This window comes from Budorcas taxicolor, chromosome 3 (genome assembly GCF_023091745.1).
Source record: "Budorcas taxicolor isolate Tak-1 chromosome 3, Takin1.1, whole genome shotgun sequence".
Classification (NCBI taxonomy): Eukaryota; Metazoa; Chordata; class Mammalia; order Artiodactyla; family Bovidae; genus Budorcas; species Budorcas taxicolor.
Genome location: NC_068912.1, coordinates 7,053,987 through 7,070,886, shown reverse-complemented (window position 1 = coordinate 7,070,886; position 16,900 = coordinate 7,053,987). Strand labels below are relative to the sequence as shown.

General features: G+C 40.6%; 1 protein-coding gene across 1 annotated transcript in view; it reads left to right on the top strand.

Moving 5' to 3' along the window:
- DDR2 (discoidin domain receptor tyrosine kinase 2) overlaps positions 1-16,689 on the top strand; it is a 166,324-nt gene extending 149,635 nt beyond the window's left edge. Inside the window, exons 12-18 of the mRNA XM_052637087.1 lie at positions 1,490-1,700; positions 4,095-4,318; positions 5,754-5,881; positions 8,139-8,330; positions 8,814-9,048; positions 10,919-11,068; positions 16,494-16,689. Of these exons, the coding sequence (XP_052493047.1) occupies positions 1,490-1,700; positions 4,095-4,318; positions 5,754-5,881; positions 8,139-8,330; positions 8,814-9,048; positions 10,919-11,068; positions 16,494-16,628 (1,275 nt within the window). The 3' untranslated portion in view covers positions 16,629-16,689. The remainder of the gene's footprint in view (positions 1-1,489; positions 1,701-4,094; positions 4,319-5,753; positions 5,882-8,138; positions 8,331-8,813; positions 9,049-10,918; positions 11,069-16,493) is intronic.
- The last annotated feature ends 211 nt before the right edge of the window (positions 16,690-16,900 follow it).

The following is a 16,900-nucleotide window of genomic DNA, read 5'->3' as shown; positions in this document are numbered from 1 at the left end:
GTTCTCTATTCTATAAGCTATTTTTCTCTGCACCAGAATTTACCACTCATCTCTGAGTCTTTCTTCTGAAACCCACTGGAGTATATTCATGGTCTGGGAGAGGAATTTGGGACTGGAGACTCTCTAGGTAAAAGGGAGACTAAACATTTTGCCCTTGAATATTTAACTTGGTCCTTGAAGAAATTCTTTCTATCCCTGTACATCCTGAGTGAGAAAACTCAAAAATGCTCTGGAATAACACAGGATTTCTCCTTGAGGAAAGGATTTTTTTTTGAAGAAGAAGACCCTTAAGCATATATTTATATTCCCAATACATTACTCAAAGTAGCCTTATGCTATAGCATTATTTGCAGGATACTTATAATGGTGTCCTCAATTCTCTCTTTGAGAGAGTCAACCCATATTTATTGAGTACCTACATGTGCTGGGCTCCATGCTCATTGTTGAGGATCTATCAGCCTAGCTTATGGAGCAAACATCTCAATTTCTCCATTGCGCACTCAAGGTATGTTTGCTGGAGTAGAACATTTCACATGTTTAAATCTAAAGAGTCATATATATTTAGATTATGAGGGTTCATTTTGAAGGAGCAGGCAGGCCATATTAGATGGAATGCAAGAACAGTTAGCTGTTTAATTCTTCTTATTCCTGTGTTAGGTATAATTTGGGCTTCCCTGGTGGCTCAAATGGTGAAGAATCTGCCTTCAATCCAGGAGACCTGGGTTTAATCCCTGGGTTGAGAAGATCCCTGGAGAAGGGAATGGGAACCCACTCCAGTATTCTTGCCTGGAGAATTCCATGGACAGAGGAGCCTGGTGGGCTATAGTTCAAGGAGTCACAGAGAGTGGGACATGACTGAGCTACTAACACACACACACACACACACACACACACACACACACAGAGGTATAATTCACCTCAGTATCCCTAGACACGTAGGGCTTTCCTTTCCTATTTTGTAGTCATTTTATTTTTGGTTAGTGGAAATGCAGGATAAAGAGAGTTTTACTCTAACATACAATGCCAGAGTGATCAGGTGAAATGCAGATTCATCGTAGTACAACACATTTGTTGTGTTCATGAGCATTTTAATTTATATCTATACAAAATCAAGTGGTTGAATGGTGTCAGGAAAGCCTATTATTTAATAGAACCTTGAAAATGCTAAGATTGATATTCTTTGATTGGTTATTGATAGGTTCCTACAGTGTCATGTGAATGATGCTTATAAGTTCTTCAGTGGGAGTTAATGAATGTTGGCAGTGTATTTATTTAGAAGTCAAATTCTTCCTTGATGAAATGAAAGATTATTCTGAATTTCTACAGTGTAGGTATTTGTGGAACCAGGCTGCATCCCTGTCACTTGCATTGCTTCTGGAGTTTGAGTATTAAAGAGTGATTTTCATCTGAGTGGAAGAGCTGGCTTTAAGAAGAGGAGGGAGTGATGATCTCTTTTGTGCCAACATGCCTTTCTCCCCTTCTCTTTTAGGCTTCCCGGAGGATGCTGGATGATGAAATGACAGTCAGCCTTTCCCTGCCCAGTGAATCCAGCATGTTCAACAATAACCGCTCTTCATCACCAAGTGAGCAGGAGTCCAACTCCACTTATGATCGCATCTTTCCACTTCGCCCTGACTACCAGGAGCCATCCAGGCTGATACGAAAACTTCCAGAATTTGCTCCAGGGGAGGAAGAGTCAGGTGAGGATGAAGTGATGGGCAGAGAATTGAGGGACAAGGTTTATGAAGGTGTGACACAATTACTCCTGCTCAACCAAGTCTAGCTTAGCCTAGAGAAGTCCACCTTCTCCTGGGAAGTCCACACTGTCTAGATTGGGTCTGCTGCTACTCCTACTCAAATCTGAACATCTCTACTCTGCCACTAATAATAGCAGATGTTTGGAAGGCCCCACATGTTAGAAGAAGAAAATAGATAAAATGTGTTAGTAAAGTGTTAACACTGGAAGAACCTAAACAGCCCAACTAGTCCAACTTCCTCTTTTTTCATGAGAGGAAAGTAAGAAGATTCAGATAAGGTACTTACTCAACATCAAACACCAATAGGGGTAAATTCAGGACTAGAATCAAACTTGAAGAAAAAACAATGAAGCTAAAGACATCCTAAAGTCCCCAGTTTTTAGTCACCTAGATAATTGTGTTGGGCGTCCCTGGTGGTACAGACAGTAAAGAATCCACCTGCAATGTGAGAGACCTGGGTTTGATCCCTGGGTAGGGAAGATCCCCTGGAGAAGGGCCCACTCCAGTATTCTTGCCTGGAGAATCCCCATGGACAGAGGAGCCTGCAGGCTACAGTCCATGGGGTTGCAAAGAGTTGGACACGACTGAGAGACGAAGCACAACAATTGTGTTATTTAATTTTTGTTCATTTCTCTTTGGTGAGTGATGTATTAGACTCATATATGATTTTATTATGAAAGTAAATATCTCTTGCCTTTTCTCAGTAAAAGCATTGCTTTGGTAAATGGTGCCAGTTGATTCACATCCCAGTGTTTTTTAAAAATGGCTACAGAGTGACATCAGAAGGGATACTGGAGTCATCACTGAGACTAAGAGCAGGTTTTCTTTCCATAATAACAGCAACCAAAAGTGACCTGTGTCAATAGGAGAGGACTGATGGTGTTCAGGAGAGAGGTCATTGGAAAAGTAGCAGGACTAATCACGAGGGCATAGGCTTTTCAAGGGAGTCTTTCCAAATGAAGAAAGGACACTAATGTGTATTTACCACTCAGTTTAGTTCAGTTCAGTTCAGCAGCTCACTCGTGTCTGACTCTTTGCGACCCCATGGACTGCAGCATGCCAGGTTTCCCTGTCCATCACCAACTCCCGAAGCTTGCATAAACTCATGTCTATCGAGTTGGTGATGCCATCCAACTATCTCATCCTCTGTCATCCCCTTCCCCTCCTGCCTTCAGTCTTTCCCAGCATCACGGTCTTTTCCAATGAGTCAGTTCTTCACATCAGGTGGCCAAAGTATTGAAGTTTCAGCTTCAGCATCAGTCGTTCCAATGAATATTCAGGACTGATTTCCTTTAGGATGGACTGGTTGGATCTCCTTGCAGTCCAAGGGAATCTCAAGAGTCTTCTCACAGTTCAAAAGCATCAATTCTTTGGAGTTCAGCTTTCTTTATATTTACCATTCTGCTGATGCTGCTGCTAAGTCGCGTCAGTTGTGTCCGACTCTGTGCGACCCCATAGACAGAAGCCCACGAGGCTCCTCTCTCCCTGAGATTCTCCAGGCAAGAACACTGGAGTGGGTTGCCATTCCCTTCTCCAATGCATGAAAGTGAAAAGTGAAAGTGAAGTCGCTCAGTCGTGTCCGACTCTTAGCGACCCCATGGACTGCAGCCCACCAGGCTCCTCCGTCCATGGGATTTCCCAGGCAAGAGTACTGGAGTGGGGTACCATTATAGCAAACTTTGACGGAGCATATTGAACTATGGGACTGTCACAGAGATAACAAGAAAAGGGATATAATTCATTTTTTAGGCCGAACCAAAGTAGCTTACCTACTTCCTGAAGTCTAAAATATCCCCCCTCATATTTTAATGTGTTTTAAAGTTAGGCTGTCTTAAGCTAGATCATATAAATTTAATCAAAGTTTTAAATCCGGAAAGTAGGTTATTTACATCAGTGATCATATCTTAAAATTAAGAAAATATGCTGTTAAATCCTAAAACTTTAATACTCCTGCCCTAACTAGTATAGCCAGCCTTCCTAGAGCTTCACTGCAATTCCATAAGTTTAGTCAAGGAGATTGTTAATGATCATGTAGTATGAGGAGAAGGGTAAGAGATAAAATGGTGACCTGTATTCTGGAGGCCACAAGAAAGTCTCTAGAGGAACCATTGTCCAAGTAATAATGTCATAGCCTAGGTTAGACTGGGGGCTTTTCTTTTTTTTTTTTTTTTTACTTTATTATAATTGGAAGATAATTAGTTTACAATATTGTGATGGTTTTTGCCATACATTAACATGAATTGGCTGCATGTTTTAGCCTTCCTGTCAGATTTTCTTTCTTAAAGAGATCTCCAAAAATGCTCCACGGGATGAAGCTCATTGTCCTTGTCTTCCCAGGCTGCAGTGGTGTTGTGAAGCCAGTCCAGCCCAGTGGGCCCGAGGGCGTGCCCCACTACGCAGAGGCTGACATTGTGAACCTCCAGGGGGTGACTGGAGGCAACACCTACTCTGTGCCTGCCGTTACCATGGACCTGCTTTCGGGAAAAGACGTGGCTGTGGAAGAGTTCCCCAGGAAGCTCTTAACATTCAAGGAGAAGCTGGGTGAAGGCCAGTTTGGGGAGGTGAGCTGATTCTTGGAGTGGAGTCTCCAGTCCTTGGCAGTTCAGAGGGAGTAGTTGAATAAAAATGATGTGTAGGGCAAAGTGGCCCATCCGGAGTGGACTCACACAGGACGTGTCCTCCAGCCGTCTCTCCTCGCGTGGTCCTCTATAGTGGTCCCCAACAGTTTGGGCACCAGGTGTCATGGAAGACAGTTTTAGATTGGGGGAGGGGTGGGGTTGGCACCCCCAAATCCCAAGTGTATTACATTTATTGTGTACTTTGTTTCTATTACTATTATATCAGTTCCACCTTTAGACCATATATACATTCCTGGAGGTGGGGACCCCTCCTCCAGAAGACTAGTATTGGGTCAGTCTCATCTTTGTCAAATAGCTGTGGAATTCCTGGGAATTCTGATTTCTATACAAGAGTTTTTAAAGCAGGAAAGTCACTAGACTTAGAGATCCTAAAAACATCCAATATTTTCTAAATATTTTACAGTAGTTTACAGAGGGTGGGGACCATAAGATGTGATCATCTTTTATAAACTGTCCAAGAACATCCTGCTATTGGATAGCCACTTTGTTTTTTTCCATTTTAATGGGAGTTACGTGTAAAATGGTCAAAAACAACCTCGCCCCTGCTTTTAGTCCCAGAATCAGCCACTAGGGAATAAATCACTAACCAAGATAAGGAGAACACTCTTCTCAATTGCCCTCAGAGTGATGCATGTAATAGTTGACTTTTCACTCTTACAACAGTCACATGAGCTTTCCAAGAAGTCAAAGCAATGATTTAAGTGGCAACAGAAGTTCTTCAATACCGCCATCTAAACTCCAAATGTAACCTGGTTTCCTAAGAGTATGGTACTGGTTTCCAGCATGGGTGGCCTGCGTTAACCTTGTGTAGGTTTGGTGGTGTTGGAGGAAGAAGGGCCCATGGCATTCGTTTGTGGTGTTATGTCCACTCATCCTGTCCCCTGAGTTGAAAACGCAGGCTTGTTATACTGTTACTGACACGTAGGTGTTCCCGATAATGCTAATTCCATCCTAAGGGATTACCTTGGAGAATAAAATACCTTATGTTTTGTGCGATCTTAGAGCCAAACTCCCTTGAATCAAAGTTGAAGCATTTATACAAGATGACATTTTATAGTATAATAAAATAATACTGTATTTTATAGCTGTAATAAAATGCTGTTATCAATTCATTCACATGTTTAATATTCCAACCAATATATATTTTTTATAAAGCAGTAACATATCACATTAGCTTACCATTTAAAAAAAAATCAATTATTTGAGTCAAAGATATGCTACACATAGCTTCTTATTGGTCTTCTGATTATTTTGCCTGAGTTGTAAGAGTTAGTTTATCTCCAGGAAATGCCCAGCAAGAGTACTGAGACATCTTCAGGAGAAATGATGATGCTGAGACTAGATGACTTTTGTCTAGGTTCATCTCTGTGAAGTGGAGGGAATGGAAAAGTTCAAAGACAAAGATTTTGCCCTAGATGTCAGTGCCAACCAGCCTGTCCTGGTGGCTGTGAAAATGCTCCGAGCAGATGCCAACAAGAATGCCAGGTCTGTGGTCTGCATTTTGAATTTTCCTATATTTGTTTCATCTTCAGGATCAGGGATACTCTTGGAAACTTCTGAGCAGTTTGTTTCTTTTGAGATGGGAAGGTCTGTGAGCTGCCTCGTATATCCATTGTTGTGTTTTATATTTCTGATGGGTCAGTAATCCTCATCTTCATTCTCAACTCCTGCTAAAGCAAATGTACATTTTCTGTTAGATCTGCTACCTATTTACTTCCTAACCTCCTTTGCACAGCACTGTGCTTCCCAACCTACACAACAGTCTGACATTCCTGAATGTCATTACCTACCCTTGCAAACTTTCCCCAGTCACACACATCTTTCTTGCTAAGCTTCTGCCATTCATTTTTCGCACTGAATCTCTATTTACTTTCTCATCCCCTGTTTTCTCTTTTATGCTCCTCTTCGTCTATATCCAGCAACCCCCCAAATGAGAAGCTACCTCTACTTGGAAAAGTACCCATGGACCTCAAAGCAAAAGGATCCACAGTCCTTTAGCAGTTTTCCAAACTGGCTAATAATCTCTTGGATCCTTTACTACATAAATTGCAGTTTCCAGCCACACTCCGTTGTTTGACAGCCTTTCCATTACAGTAATGGTGAGTTAATCCTCACCCAGACAGGCATGCTGGTTGAAAGCTGATTGAATGTGTCTCAGGAAAATCTGCACATCTGGGTAACATATGCATTTCTTCATTTGTGTTGGCTTGATTTGTCTCACTGATGTTCAAATTCATAAAAAGTTTACATTGCTATACCTCAAATTATCATAAATTTCAAGAATGGTGATAGGGTTTTATTAAAAGTCTTGCAGTTGGCAGGATGTGGTATGAAGAAGAAAGAAAGTCAAGGGAACAGAACTGTAGTGGTTTTGGAATTTTAACTGTGAGAATTTCGATCTTAAGGATACTAATATGAATGAAAAGTGATATCCTCAGGTCCCATTGAAAGAAAGAATATTCCTGATATAAACATTAGCCCATGATTAGAGAAGGTGGCAAGAAGAAAGGAAAAAGAACTATGGCATGTGACAGAGCTTTTACCCATTAAAAACATTTTTTTTTTTTTGCCATGTTGTGTTGGTTTGTGCTGTACAGCAACGTGAATAAGCCATAGTTATACATATATCCCCTCCCTCTTGAGCCTCCCTCCTTGCTCACTGTCTTTTGGTGAGGTTTGGTGTCCCATCTGTGCCCACTCCAATTAAGCAACAATGGATGGCTTAGGTTGTGTGCCCTCCCAAACCATGGACCCCCTTGCTTTGAGGTTGAAGGAGGAGTGAAATAGGAGAGGTGTTGAAACCATATTGATTTTAAGGATTTTATATTGACTGGTATGACTCCCAGTCCAGGATTGCTAGAGAACTCCTAGGAGACATACAACATGTCTGTTTCAATAGTTTTGAGAATGTGGGCTAGTGGTTTCACTCCCCCAAATATTGCTACTGGGAAGGTAGCCCACTTTGCGATTCAAGGGTGGTCATCACCATCTACTCTAACACCTATTAGTTTTGGCCAAGTGAGTACTTCTTTTGAAATGACTGCATTACCACCATGAACTTTAAACCGCTCAATTTTGAACAGGTTACTAAATGTGTGTTGTGATTGTCTGCTGGTACACTCTGCATTAAAAGAAGCCAGCATGGGACAATACAAAATTATCAGATAAACCAGAGGATGGTTGTTCATTTTCAAAAAAAGGGCCTTAGCTTTGTTTATAGAGCGACTCCATGGCTTTTGAAAAAGGGAAAGACCCCAGTGCACTTAAGATATAATTTTCAGTTGAAGGTTTTATTTTTAAGACTAGTTTTTAGTAACCTACATTTGATTTAGCAAATATTAATCACATGAGTTTGAGTGAACTCCAGGAGTTGGTGATGGACAGGGAGGCTTGGCGTGCTGTGTTCATGGGGTCGCAAAGAGTTGGACATGACTGAGCGACTGAACTGAACTGAACTGAATCACTTTCTATGTGGCAGGGCTTTTGTTGGATAGTAAGGGTGCAAATGTGAATGTCATGGTCCATATGCCTCCCAAATTACAGTTGAATAAAGGTTTATCATGTTCCAGGATGAGTAGAATGAGACAGTTTCCAGGAAGCAATTTCTCTGTTCTCACAAAGGTTATCCAAAGGAAAAGAAGACTAGTATAATAGGCAGGACTAGACTTTGCTGTGTCTTTTCCCACTTCTTGATTCTAACTCTGGCAACCTCTGGGTTTATCTGTGTCTGTGTCCTTCAAAGGAATGATTTTCTCAAGGAGATAAAGATCATGTCCCGGCTCAAGGACCCAAACATCATCCGTCTCTTAGCTGTGTGCATCACTGAGGACCCTCTTTGCATGATCACTGAGTACATGGAAAATGGAGATCTCAATCAGTTTCTTTCCCGCCACGAGCCACCCAGTTCTTCCTCTGCCAGTGTACCCACTGTCAGGTAAATAAGCTGAGTCTTCCATCTCTTTTCTGGGTTCATAAGACTAAGATGGGGAGCAGTGAGCTTTAAAGTTCATCATTGTTCTCGGATGGTAGGGGATGTTGTTGTTCAGTTGCTAAGTTGTGTCTGACTCTTTGCAACACCATAGACTGCAGCACGCCAGGCTTCCCTATTCTTCACTCTCTCCCAGAGTTTACTCAGACTTATGTCCATTGAGTCAGTGATGCCATCCAGCCATCTCATCCTCTGTCGCTCCCTTCTCCTCCTGCCCTCAATCTTTCCCAGCATCAAGGTCTTTCCCAATTAGTGTGCAGGGAATAACAGAGCAGCTGTGCTTTGGGGGAAAGCAAAGAGATAAAGGAGGAAGAGAGAAGGGATGCTGAGGTTAGAACCCCAGTTTGTTGGTACTAACTGTAGAGTATGTACCTTTCACAGGTTTTTGTTTCCAGAGGCTACTTTCTCTCTTCCTTTGTATTTCCTCAGTTATGCCAACCTGAAGTTTATGGCTACCCAGATTGCATCTGGTATGAAGTACCTTTCCTCACTTAATTTTGTTCATCGAGATCTGGCCACACGAAACTGCTTAGTGGGTAAGAACTATACCATCAAGATAGCTGATTTTGGAATGAGCAGAAACCTATACAGTGGTGACTACTACCGAATCCAGGGCCGGGCAGTGCTCCCGATCCGCTGGATGTCCTGGGAGAGCATCTTGCTGGTGAGTTTCCTGTTTTTGAGCTCTGCCCTAGCAACCAGCACATAGGCAGGTGCACAGGGCATGTAGAGGTGCGCCAGAGACAGCCGGGGACAGACAAGGAATAGACTTTAATGTTTTCTCTGACCTGAGATGACTTACTTTGGTACTAATCAGTATTTTTTAACACTTGCCTATTTCTTCTGATAAAATGTAAATGCTTACTATAGAAAATTTGGAGAGAAAGGTTAAAAATATACCTGGAATGATAAGAGATTTAGTATGGGTTTTTAAAAATCTCTACCCTTTGGATATTATTGATCTTAATTTGGGGTATTAAAATTTTGTCATTTAAAGAACTGTTATCCACATAAAATATTTTTTGTATTAATTTCATAACCATATTTCTAATTAATTATTTTGTTTCTATTTCAGTGATTATCATCATTTACTTTTTAAGTTCCTCATTCTTTGCTTTTATAATTTTTATTCAGTTCTTTGTATTCTGAATCACAAGTGAATAATCTTTTTTTTTACCCAAATGCTTCTCTTCTCTTGCCATGCATATTTGAGGTAATTTATGCCACTTGGTTTTATGCCACTTAGCTGATTTATAGAATTATTAAACTTTAAACTTTTACTTCCTATGATGCTGAATACATGTAATTTTGTCTTTTGTCATTTAATATTCCAGAGAAAAGCCTGAAAGCAATCTAGTTTTGTTCATTTATTGTTAATCTATTTGTTTCTTGTTCATATTCTTGTACAATTTGTTAATTTTAAAATAAAAATTGTATAGTCATCTTTTTCCTCTCACCAAGATAACCACTATTAATATTAATATTCTAGTATATTTCTTGAGGATTTTTTCTACACATGTATTTCTCTGAATATATGTATTAGGTATATAAAATTATTTTACATATTGGGGTGATACTATGCACATAAAATTCTCTCTCATTGGCAGTAAATATTCTTCAAAAACATGATTTTAATGGTTATATAATATTCTATTATAGATATATCCTGTAATCTAATGTCATAATAATTTGGTACTTTCCAATTTCCTATGATTATGAATGATGCTGTAAGATATACCATTTTATAAATCATTATAAAGATTTTTATCATCTACATAGGTAAATCACGTATTTTACCCCTTTCTAATGTGATTATTAAGCTTTGCTCCCTTTAAATGTATTTCATGGTATTATAAAACATTATTAGACCAAGATTCAGAGGGTTTTGGTCCAACTCTCAGTTTTTCTATTATTAATGGTCTTATAAACCAGGGGATTTTAGTAAACCTATGTTGTCTCACTTTTCTGATCGAAAAAGTAGGAATAAATGTTACCTACTTCAGCACTGTGATTATTGAATAGAACAGGTGCAAGTATTTAATGGATGCTGACTGCATCTGAATCTCACTGAGATCGCTTGTCAGTCTATCGTTCAAGACGGTGATGATCACTGAACAGGAACTACTCGAGGCATTCACACTGGATTCCTCTATCTCTAACACAGAGATATCTCGATCTCTTCCTGTTCTTATTTTGCCTTTCCCGCGGGCATTTACCTGAGGCTGCCCTAGATCCTAGAGTTTGACCTTCTAACTCTCAGCGGGAGAGTCAGGTAGCTTATGGCCACATCCTCTTCAGTCCTTGGATCTCATCTGCAAGAGAAGCAGACCTCAGCAGAGATCCTGAGGGTGAGAGATGGGTGGAGGCTGGCACTGAAACAGCTTCCTATTGTCGTTTTCAAATTCCCAGTGCATATCTTGGCAGTTCCAGTATTCCTTGCCCTGCGTAGTGAAAAACTCCATTTTATGAAAGTCTCTCTGCTCTTGTCATACACAGATTATTCTGACTTTCTCTTCTTTTCCTTACTTAAACAGGGCAAATTCACCACAGCAAGTGATGTGTGGGCCTTTGGGGTGACTCTGTGGGAGACATTCACCTTTTGCCAGGAACAGCCTTATTCCCAACTGTCAGATGAACAGGTCATTGAGAATACTGGAGAGTTCTTCCGAGACCAAGGGAGGCAGGTGAGAGCTTCTGGGGGTGGAGAGATGTGCCCTTGGGTGCTCCCGAAGGTGAGAGAAAGAAAAGTTCTGATTTAACAGGATAGGGCTGAGCTGGAAGATGGGCTACCTGGATGATAGTCATTTGTCACTAATTATCCGGGTGATGTGAGAGACTAAGGCCCTCTCTAGGCATCCATACACTCTGCTTTATCCATGGGTCAACCCACTGGTCACTGGGGAGCATGAGGGAGTCCCATCAGGCTTCTGCGTAACTCAAAGATGGTGGTGGTTTAGTCGCTAAGTTGTGTCCTACTCTGTGCAACCCCATGGACTGTAGCCTGTCAGGCTTCTCTATCCATGGGATTCTCCAGGCGAGAATACTGGGTGGGTTGCCATTTACTTCTCCAGGGGACCTTCTTGACCCAGGGATTGAACCTGGGTCTCCTGCATTGCAGGTTGATTCTTAACCAACTGAGCCACCAGGGAAGCCCAAGTCAAAGACAGCAAGAAATAAATCCTGTCTCTCATATTTGATCTGTTTCCTGGTCTAGACTGTACAGTTTTCTTTGTGGTTGAGGAACATAAGAATAAAAACATAAGCTAAAAGTGAATAAGGGAGTTATTAGCAATTGTTAAAAATTTGGTTTGGACTATTTAAAAATATTTCTCAGCTTACATGCCCAGAGACCATCAAGTGTATCCTGGCTTTGCTGTTCCTGGAAGGCACCTCTGGGCCCAGATGTTGTGGCCTCTTGGGACTCAGGAAAAGACAAGCTTCTAAGCTGATAGGGGCTCCCATTTCTAGTTAAGATATTCCAAGATTCTTTCAGATAACTCAGTGTCTAAAGTTCCTGTGAGATGTGGGATTGAAAGCTTTCTGGTGGCTGGAGTGCTGAGCCCCCAGAGTGACTTGGAGTGTGGCATCTCAGACAGGAAAATGATAACAACAGTTGAGGAGAGGGAAGAAGCTCTTGAAGAAAATTAAAAGTGGATCCTCTGTGCTTAAACAGATTAAAGCAAACAAAAGATAAGGGAATGACTAGAGATTGTGGAATAAGCAGGTTAAAAATAGGGAAGGGGGTGTCCTAAAGTTTTATTGTGATACTCTGTAGATATTTTGGTAGCTCAGCTCAGCTCAGTCGCTCAGTCTTGTCCGACTCTTTGCGACCCCATGAATCGCAGCACGCCAGGCCTCCCTGTCCATCGCCAGCTCCCGGAGTTCACTCAAACTCATGTCCATCAAGTCGGTGATGCCATCCAGCCATCTCATCTTCTGTCGTCCCCTTCTCCTCCTGCCCACAATCCCTCCCAGCAACAGAGTCTTTTCCAATGAGTCAACTCTTCACGTGAGGTGGCCACAGTACTGGAGTTTCAGCGTTAGCATCATTCCTTCCAAAGAAATCCCAGGGCTGATCTCCTTCAGAATGGACTGGTTGGATCTCCTTGCAGTCCAAAGGACTCTCAAGAGTCTTCTCCAACACCACAGTTCAAAAGCATCAACTCTTCGGCGCTCAGCCTTCTTCACAGTCCAACTCTCACATCCATACATGACCACAGGAAAAACCATAGCCTTGTCTAGATGGACCTTTGTTGGCAAAGTAATGTCTCTGCTTTTTAATATGCTATCTAGGTTGGTCATAACTTTTCTTCCAAGGAGTAAGGGTCTTTTAATTTCATGGCTGCAGTCACCGTCTGCAGTGATTTTGGAGCCCCCCAAAATAAAGTCTGACACTGTCTCCACTGTTTCCCCATGTATTTCCCATGAAGTGATGGGACCAGATGCCATGATCTTCATTTTCTGAATGTTGAGCTTTAAGCTTTAAGATCACTCAGGGGATCTAAATTATCTATTTTGGTTATGAGGCAATTGCCTTCTCATCTTGGCAAAAGATGATTTACTTCTGGGTGCATGAGATAAGGAGTACACCAGAGGAAAAATTTTTTTTTCTGGACTAGGGGCACGTCATGGCCACCTGGGTGACCTATTAGATGTCTCATGGCCAATTAAAGGTAAGGCATTCAATTAGAAAGTGTAATTTTATTCATCATAACAATGATTCTAATTTGCTTACATCCTGGAATTATAGGCAAAGGGAGGAATATTTTAAACCTTTCAGTTTCCCTGATTTTATTATTCAGTGACTGAAATCTCACATGCAAAAAACAATTTGTATGAGGCACAGTTGAACCACCAAAACATTCAGCCAAGACAGGCATGCTTCCCCTTCCCACACTTTATGTCTACTGTCTGCTTTGCATTATATGTATTTTTGATATTAGGTAGCTTTTTACTTAGTACTAAAAAGTTGCATATTAATTAATCAAATGTTATGCTGCTGCTGCTGCTGCTAAGTCACTTCAGTCGTGTCTGACTGTGTGTGACCCCATAGACGGCAGCCCACCAAGCTTCCCCGTCCCTGGGATTCTTCAGGCAAGAACACTGGAGTGGGCTGCCATTTCCTTCTCCAATGGATGAAAGTGAAAAGTGAAAGTGAAGACGCTCAGTCATGTCTGACTCTTTGAGACCCCATTGACTGTAGCCTATCAGGCTCCTCTGTCCATGGGATTTGCCAGGCAAGCGTACTGGAGTGGGGTGCCATCGCCTTCAAGTTGCATATTAATTAATAAAATGTTATGCTATTCATTTCCAAAGAAAATATTGTTTTATCATTTAATGGAAGCTTAAATTCTAATAATCTCTGGGATTTAATTTTTCTTATTTATTTTTAACTGCTTATTAAAAGGGTCCATCATGTTCACTTTTACGAAATGATGCTAGAGAGTCAAATATATTTTGACCAACTACTGAATGGTTGAATAATAAAATTAAATATTTGAGTGAAGCCAAGACCAAAGCCTAATATCACCATCATATGCTGAGTAAGCTTCTCACCTATAGGTTTAAAATATTGATAAAAGTTTACTTAATTCAACATATGAACAAACTAAGCATAATTCACTAAATCTATATTTTATAACAGTTTACAAATTTTAATTACTTTAAATTTATTGTTAAAATTTAAGTATTCAAATTTTGAAAGTTTGACATTAGAATGTAAGCACAATAGTTAAACGCATCACTATCAGCTGCTAGATGGATTTTTAGGGACTCTATGCATGTGATTTAATTTGTATTCAAACAGCATTGTTAATGTCACCAACTTGTTGAATATAGCAGATAAAGTGCAGGAGAAAACTTTTCAGTAACACAAATTCTAGAGAGAATCTTATCGTTAAGGCTCATAGCTTAGACAAATCTTAAATCTTTCATAGTCAATTAAAAATCCTTGGAAATCTATAATAATAATTCCAGTAATTAAAAAATGTATTTGACAATTTTTGTTTTCAGTTTGTTTTTACAAATTGTAAAGAATTCTCAGAAAGCACTTTTCTTGAAATCCCATGGTCAAAATGAAATTAAATGATTAAAAATTAAATACAGTTTTAAAAAGCTTATTTTATTTGATGTTATGAAAAGTAAAATACTGTCAACATAATGAGAATTATTATGAAATATAACTTTATTTGCCAAGTTTATACAACTTTGAAAAAGGCAAATAAGTTATTTATCATTTCATTTTATTGATATCTGTTAGCTCAAAACACATGTTTTTTTCTAAAATTATTAAGTGAACACCCTAGATAAGGCTTAACAGTTTTAAGTTTCACAAGTAGTATACAAGAGTGTCTATTATCCTGTATCTTTTATAATAGTAATAATATTTCTTTTAAATACTTGCTATTTTGTAGCCATAGTCACTTCTAACATACTGAGTTAAGGTTTGTCAGATCTCATTATATATTCAAATAGAAGCCAGACGTATTTGTCTTTTTACTTTTGATTAAGAATGGATGATGGAAAACTCCTTGGCATTGGTCTTAGCAATGATTTTCTGGGTTTGACAACCAAAGCCAAGACCTTAAACATGTGGGACTACATCAAACTAAAAATCTTCTTTATAACAAAGGAAACCATCAAAATGAAAAGGCAAACTACCAAATTGGAGAAAAATTTGTAAATCATATATCTGATATGGGTTAATATCCAAAATGCATAAAGAACTCATTGAACTCAAGAGCAAAAATCCCCCAACCATCCAATTTTAAATGAGCAGATCTGACTAAACATTTTCCCAAAGAAGACAAACAAACAGATGGCCAGCAGGTACATGGAAAGGTGCTCAACACTGCTAGTTACTGGGCTTCCCAGGTGGCACTGGTGGCACAGAACCTGCCTGCCAGTGCAGGAGACAGAAGAGATGTGGGTCCGATCCCTGGCTCAGGGAGATTTCCTGGAGGAGGGCATGGCAGCCCACTCCAGTATTCTTGCCTGGAGAATCCCATGGACAGAGGAAGGAGCCTGGCAGGCCAGGGAAGTGCAAATCAAAACCATCATGAGATATCACCTCGCACCTTTAGAATGGCTATAATCAAAAAGACAAGGAACGACAAATGTTAGTGAGCTCGTAGAGAATAGGGAAGCCTCATGCACGCTGATGGGAATGTACGTTGGTGCAGCCACTAAAGAAAACAGTATGGAGGTTCTTCAAATAATTAAAGATGGAACTACCATCTGATCCTGCCATGCACCATACAGGCTGGTCTACGTGTGGGAGAAGGCAATATTGAAATGGGTAATTATTAACCAGCAGCAGATGTTGGACCTGTGATTCCAAACACTTGAGACATTTAGGTTTGGTTCAGGAATATGTCAGTATACAAGGTTTTAAAAAACATAGGTCAGGAAATGACAGCACCCATTACAGGTAAGCAGAAGATGACATGGAGTCAGTCTTGCTGGGTGGACACAGTAACTTGCTTTGAGAGTAGAGCCAAATACAGATCTAGGTTGGAATTCAGGGCAGGGCTGTAGAGGGGTTAAATGTACAAATGTTGCTAAATAATGTAAAGAAGAAGTCCAATCTTCCCACCTGCGGCCAGTACAAGAGAAGGAGAGCACAGAGAAAGCTATGGTTAAGACACAGGATACATCCGGTGTCTCAGTGGCTCAGATTCCATTCTTAGCCAAGGAGCCAAGGCAACTAACATGCTTTCCGCCCTTGCCATAATTGGCTCAACCAAGATAAAGCTCACTGTGGATAGGCCATAACTGGAGGATTAGGTGTTCTAATGACTTTCCAGTCAAAGATGTCTTCTTGCTTCAGTTTCATCTTTTGCATGATGGTAAGCAACTTAGCAGGCACGCATGCACAGGGACCACAGGATGGCCCATCAGGAAATTCTGCTCTGCAGACCTGGAACAGACAAAGAGAATGGAAAGGGATTGATATGATGTAAAATTCTCGTGAAGAAGGAGACACACCACACCCGTTTCAGTTATCAAGTCCAGGAAAGTGGGGAGTGGGCAAATCATACTGTGACGCAGCGACCTCTTCTCCACACTCTTCTAATATTCTCCTCTTTTGTTCATTTTTTGTTTCCAAAGACTTACCTCCCTCAGCCTGCCATTTGCCCTGACTCTGTGTATAAGCTGATGCTCAGCTGCTGGAGAAGAGACACCAAGCACCGGCCCTCTTTCCAGGAAATCCACCTTCTGCTTCTTCAGCAGGTGGACGAGTGATGCTGTTAGAGCCTGGCAACAGGTCCTCCTCACAAGCCCCACGACTCACCCTCGCTTAAGCCACTCCATCTGGACACTGAATGGACCTGGGAGACAGAGGCTTGTTTGTCTTTCTCTCTTTCTGTCCCTTGTCTCCCTCCACTCCACTCCCCGACTCTACCCCTGACACATATATAGTTTTTTTTTACATTAAAGAACTAAAAAAAAAAAAAAAAAAAAAAAAGCCTAGGACAGATAAAATCTAGTAAAGACTCTTATTTGATGTACTTAAA